The 6,100-nt window shown below is 46.8% G+C and overlaps 1 protein-coding gene across 1 annotated transcript; it reads right to left on the bottom strand.

The window, feature by feature from the left end:
- Positions 1–1,108: 1,108 nt before the first annotated feature.
- LOC147435294 (ferric reduction oxidase 6-like) lies at positions 1,109–5,555 on the bottom strand. Its single transcript, XM_086488366.1, has 8 exons — positions 5,167–5,555; positions 4,952–5,036; positions 4,545–4,838; positions 4,104–4,338; positions 3,617–3,959; positions 3,116–3,384; positions 2,131–3,013; positions 1,109–1,896 (listed from the first exon to the last, which is right to left on the bottom strand). Exons 1-8 carry the CDS (start codon positions 5,348–5,350, stop codon positions 1,730–1,732), a joined length of 2,460 nt encoding a protein of 819 aa, XP_086344492.1. The 5' UTR covers positions 5,351–5,555; the 3' UTR covers positions 1,109–1,729.
- Positions 5,556–6,100: the final 545 nt, after the last annotated feature.

Raw genomic sequence — 6,100 nt, 5'->3', positions numbered from 1 at the left:
GTGTCTCTGTGTGTGAACCTTAGATCAGGATGCTTAAGGCAAGACATCAATGTGCATGCACAAGGGGTTGAGTGATAAAGGAGGAGCATGGACTCCTTCGTGACAAAAGACAGTTGAGCTTCAAGCAGGTGAGGCTATTACATAGGTGGAGATGATAGTCAATTGTTCTTGCTTGTGGTCGTAGGGTATCAAAATAGCAGATGCACAAGGATAATGCAGAAGAGCTTGTAGAAGGCCTGGCTAGGAGTACGCCACATGTACCTCTGGTCCCATAAGTCATATTTGACCTTCAAGGACAATAATCAAATCTTTCTCTCTCTCTCTCTCTCTCTCTCTCTCTCTCTCTCTCTCTCTCTCTCTCTCTCTCTCTCTCTCTCTCTCTCTCTCTCTCTCTACCTTAGACCGGGTATGCTTAAAGGAAGACATCAATATGCATGCACACGGGGTTGAGTGATAAAGGAGGAGCACGGACTCCTTTGTGAAAAAAGACAGTCGACAAGCTTCAAGTAGGCGAGGCTACTACATAGGCGGATCGAGACGATAGTCAAGTGTTGTTGCCTGTGGTTGTATGTAGGGTTTCAAAATGGTAGGTGCAGAAGGATAATGTAGAAGGGCATAGGTATGATTAGCTATTAAAGTCAGGTTTTTCAATGTGATATTCAATCACTTTAGCGCTACTACTTGACAAAGGGATTAGTAGAGAAATTTTCATTCTAATAGGTCTTTAAATTAAAAAAACAATGTGCGAGTTTAAAACTCAACCTGAAATTAAAAAAATTGATACTTTACCAATGTGTTAAGATAGGCACATTAAGAAGAGCTATTTTACTGGAATGTTAATATTTCTATAATAACCTTTCGTTCCTATGAAAATTTGTCATTTACATAAATTTATGTTTTTAATATATTTAAATCTCTACATTAAGCTTTTCTCTATGAGGAATTGTGTCATATCTACATGTAAAAATAATAATCCTATCATGGAAAATATTTCTTTTTATGTGGTAAATATTTCCATAAGACTTTCCCATTAGGGAAAAAGTAACATCCATTTAGTCCGACGTGGGATTTATTAAACCACTTGATGGTAAATGAAAATCCTCTTTGGTTTTCCGTTTGAATCTTGAGATTATTGTAAAAAAAGAGGCTCCTTTCTCTTGTAGAAAATTTTCCTAACGTTCTTGTGATTGGCTCACAAAGAAGCCAGCTAAGACAAATATTAAATGTTGTTGGAGGTGGAATGAATGGATTTACGGGATGAGTGGCTATATAGCTTCCGTGCAGAGATGGTTGGTACACTTTGAACATTCAGATGCCTGAAAGCTTGCAATCGTAAAGGAGCACTTGCATTGAGAATACAGTATTTTATCCATTGCATGTAAGCTTCCTGCTGAGAGGGATAATTGAGCTCGTTGTATGTTCTTTTGAATCGTATGTATGCCGTGAGCAGTGATCTTAAGGGTATAAGGGAATGAAAGCTCAAAATTAGGGTGGTCTAGCTCATATTATAGCGAGTGTAGGTATGTGCATCACGAAAATTTGGCTATGCATACGGTATATATAAGATATGTATGTACGTGGGGATGTGTATCACATTTTGGAAGTGTTGGTCATCTTAATATGCTACCGCCAAGTGATGACTTGAAGAGAAGAGGAGCGCTTGATCCCTCGAGTGACGTCATTAATTATGGCTGCTTTGTGGCCGCTCCACGCACTTGTATTGTATAAGCTAGAGCTCAAAGCTCACACCGTGGTAATGGAAAACATTGGATGTGTCAAATAATCGGGTGTGTCTTTGGCACTCTTTGGCAACATCTGCTTGCATTCCCTCGGAGCCCGACACCAGCACGCCAATGTTTTGGTTGTGGTACTCCTTGTTGAGAGCGTTGAATATATCTGCAATAACACACACAAGAGGGTGATCCAAGTAGGTATTGAAAAGTGGTGGAGGACACTATAATTCATGCCAATTCAACAACACTCACTCTTGCTTTTGAAACTATGGATGCCCTTGGGGAGAGGGGAGGAGATAATTTTGAACTTCTTTTAGGTCCCAACATCCAAGAGAGAGAAGAAGAAAAAGAAGAGAGAGAGAGAGAGAGAGAGAGAGAGAGAGAGAGATGTGTTTACCACTCCATAATGGACGGACACCAAGGCGGAGAGTCCCACTCCAAGGAGATGCGGCGGCTATGTTTTCTTCATCCAGATGCGTGCGGACGATGGGTTGAAGCTGGTGTGCAACTTGGTCATGATGAGGAGGAGCAGGAGAAGGAGAATTGCTCGCAATACCAACTTTTCGCGAGTCAGGAGGTGTTGCACTGCTGGAAGCCTTCGTCGAAGAGAGCCACCAAGCTAAGACAATAACACCTCCGAAGATGGTTGTACCAAGTATCATGGATGCCACCACGATATGCGCACGAGTGAAGTTGGTTGGAAAGTCATTTCGGAGATGCTTGACGATGTACACATTGGAAAGACCCCACAAAATGTAGAACCCCGCCATGGATGCCAATATTGTGGCGGCCACCCAGCTGGACCTGCCTTTGGTGCTCACACTCGAGATGCCTTTGATGCCCCTTGTACGTGCAGGAGAAATGGTGATAGGGCCATTCATCGCATCGACATCATCACTCTTTCCATTGCCTGCTCTAGTCCATGTTGTGGTGGCCAGGTCAAGCGTTTCTTGAAGGGAAGGATCTGGCAGTGAATACTCACCTGAGGCCTGAAGCATGCGCATATGCCTATAATCAGAGAGTGAGGCGGAGGTGACAAAGGCCGAGACGTGTATGCGCAGCCCCCGCTTTTCATATCCAGGTGAAATCTGGTGGGGGTCGATGCTGTTGAGAACGCAGAGCTCCTCCGGCTTTCGCACACAGTGGTAGAGGTGGATGGAAGTGGGCAACGAGGCAGCGCCTTGTCCACGCCTCTGTCTATGTAGAACGTCGCAAAGCATGGCAAGCAAAGGAGTGAGACCAATGCCACCTCCAACAAGCACAAGAGTCTTGTACCTGTATTGCATTTCAAAACGTGTTTAGAGTGGAGCTGATTGTCTATTTACACACACACACACACACCCACCCAGTAATAATCTAGCGGTAAATCACACAGTACCTCAAAAAAAGTCTGTCTCGTCTCCATAAGGTCCTTCAATTCCTGCTTTGAAAGAGAAAGGACAACCACCTCCGGTGCGACCACTGGCATCGGCAGACTTGAGAAGCTGGCTGTGGAGACTGCTAGTCCATTTTCCTAAAGGCTTGATCACTATGGAGAGCTCAGGCTTCTCATCCAAAGGCGTGGACGTGACACTGAAGAAGTGCCATTGCAGTTTCATTACTTTGGAGAGGCTAGGAAAGCGAAGGTACCAACTGCTCAATGCATGGTAGCCTGTACGTTGCAGATCAAAATAATAGACACGACGATCAGGACTTTGGTTATAAGAGAATAAGTACTAGTATGGTTTAAACTTGGCCTTTTGCTGTTTTCAATTGACGCGATTGCACACAATATTGCACACTTTTAACATGCCACTTTGGGTGTAATCATGCATAGAATCTCGAATTATTCTGAGAGGATCGTGCTACGTGACTATTTACAGAATTTTTATCGGCGTACGTACCTCCAGTGCTTTCAAGGTTTGTAGCAATGCGGAGCTGAATGGCACCGGACTCCAGCACTGTAGCGGACAGCACATCCACGGACTGTCTCGACTGAACCATGCGCAGGAAGCGATCGATGACAAAAAGAAGGACCGGCACAATGAAGAAGTGAATGGTATACATGACATGGTAGAGCCAGAAGAGGAGAAACACCACGTAGAGGTGGTGCACGCTGAAGAAGATCTCGTACCACCTCCGTCGGAAGTAGGAGAGGGAGGTTACCCACATCAACAACCCAGCTAGCCAAGCCACCAGCCCTGCCACCAAGGAGCACCTCTCTCGTTCTGTCACCCATTCGAGTATCTACCAAGTCCATCATATGTTCATGACATGACAGTGAAGACAAACTAATTAGATTCTCGTAAGCAGTTGCTCTAATTATCATGATATACAATATCTATATTAGGCTGCTCCTAATTCGATCCTCAATATTGCAAGACCTCCTACCTTATACGCGCTGTCCGTCTCGTAATAGTAAACGATGTAGAGCACACTATGTGCAGTCAGGAGCGTGAGCGCAGAGACCGCCAGCCAGATGTGATACTTGACCGCATGCTCGTACGGCACCTTCATTGCCCGCAGCAGCGGAGACCCTCGAGACACGGGGATCCAAAGCAAGGCAAACGGTATGAGCGCCGCTCGACCTAAATTCTCTGCTGCTCGGTTCAATTTTGCTAGACTCCTGCACCACCATATTCACCGCCACCCAATTAGTATCGTCAGCACTAAAACACGTATGGGCAGTGCTAGCAGTAGCTGACCCGCCTACTAGCTATGCTTATATGGTGGGCAGCTGAACTGGGGCACGCCGGGCCATCAGTTCTACACTTATATAGGCAACTAACTGTATGCACGATGATGAGAGGAAGGACGTATATTATGACTCACAGCGGCCTTGTAAGGCTCAACTTGGGATCAGAATGGTATCTCTCTTCGAGTTCCCTGAAGTCCAGTTTGGTGAGGCGGCCATAGCTGTAAAGCACTAGAAAGAGCACGCCTACAATGGCGAGCGCCTCTGCCGCCGTCAGCACTCCGAAAGGGTTCCACCACCCGGTTCGGACCACCAAAGGGTACGTGACAACGCTTGGGCGAGCGGGCCTGGTAGCGTGGGCGGACTGCGCCCACTTACCACTGTCGCCGGACGCTCCGGAAAATTCCGAGCCGCTTTTTCGCTCCAAGGACCTGCAGGTTGATGCAATAATCAATGCCATGACACATTTTCTTTTCTTCATTGGTTTACGATCATGACTACAATATTCCCGTAGAATTCAGAGAGCGACAGCTGGTCCACATACTTGATTTTTTTCCTGACCTCTATCAGTCCGAAACTGAGAAGCGCCACCACAACGACAGGCATGGCCTGATATATGATTACCAGACCTGCGATGCAACAATATCATTAGCAGCGTCACTGTGTCCTTATAGTAATTTACCGCTTTAGGGGACGTAGAACTGCAGGAGCAGCATATACAACATACAATAAGAAGTGATCGGAGAAATGTATATTTACCGTATTTGCCATCCACTCGAAAGAATCGAGAGGGCCTGCTCTCCTCGAGCCTGTCGAAGTACTTGGGGTCCTTCATGGGCTCCGACGACACCAGCCACCAGCACAGCCACAAGAGGCTAGCTGCGCACATGACGCTCTGCAGGGCATGCTTGGCGATGATGAGAAGACGAAGCTGCGCCTCCATAATAGCAATGAAGATTGTACCCGGCCTGTCTGGCGTGCGCCTCCTGCTGCTCCGTTGATCGACTCCTGGGATCACATCACATTCAGCGCCAGTACTGTCCGTTCTAGCGTATAACTGCAATTATAGATGTAGCGTGAAAAAAGTGGCGAGCAGGCTGGAAGTGGATGTGATTATGGGAGCACCTCCCAGGTTGACCTGAAGCGTCGACTACCTGCTTCGCGCCTTATATACGGAGGCAGAATGGACCAAGAGAAGCGAGCATGCATCTGTCTTCTCTGTGGTGACCACGTACACCCGCAGTTGACCCGCATCCAAAGTCGAGCATTATTCTTCTGAGGTATATTGAGCGATCGATATCCGGATTCGGTTTCGGTCCACGCAGCCAGTGGCCAGGCCGACGAAGGACACGTGGACGTATCGATTGGAGCGAGACCCCGCGCATCTGTGCAGCCCGGCTTCCCGGCTGTGCGAGGAGCGAGGCCTAGGTGTGTAGCGATTGTGGGTGTGGGTACGGCATGAGGAAGCCATTCCCTGCACACACGCGCCCGTCAGCTTGTGCCCGCCACACGAGGACACCGAATGAGCCTTGTACTGCAGATAAACTAATTATTAATAACGGAAACAAGATGGTTGTCTTATTAATAAAGTAATTACTAATAAGGGAAACAAGTAATTATTAATTGCTTGTCTTCTTACGCCGTCTGCTAGCTCCTTGAGCCTGGTTTTAACCATTCTACCGTGGAACCCCCT

Source organism: Adiantum capillus-veneris, chromosome 18, assembly GCF_014529385.1.
Source record: "Adiantum capillus-veneris isolate H3 chromosome 18, ASM1452938v2, whole genome shotgun sequence".
Lineage (NCBI taxonomy): Eukaryota > Viridiplantae > Streptophyta > Polypodiopsida > Polypodiales > Pteridaceae > Adiantum > Adiantum capillus-veneris.
Note: the sequence above shows the minus strand (reverse complement) of the source record. Positions and strands in the feature narration are given on the sequence as shown.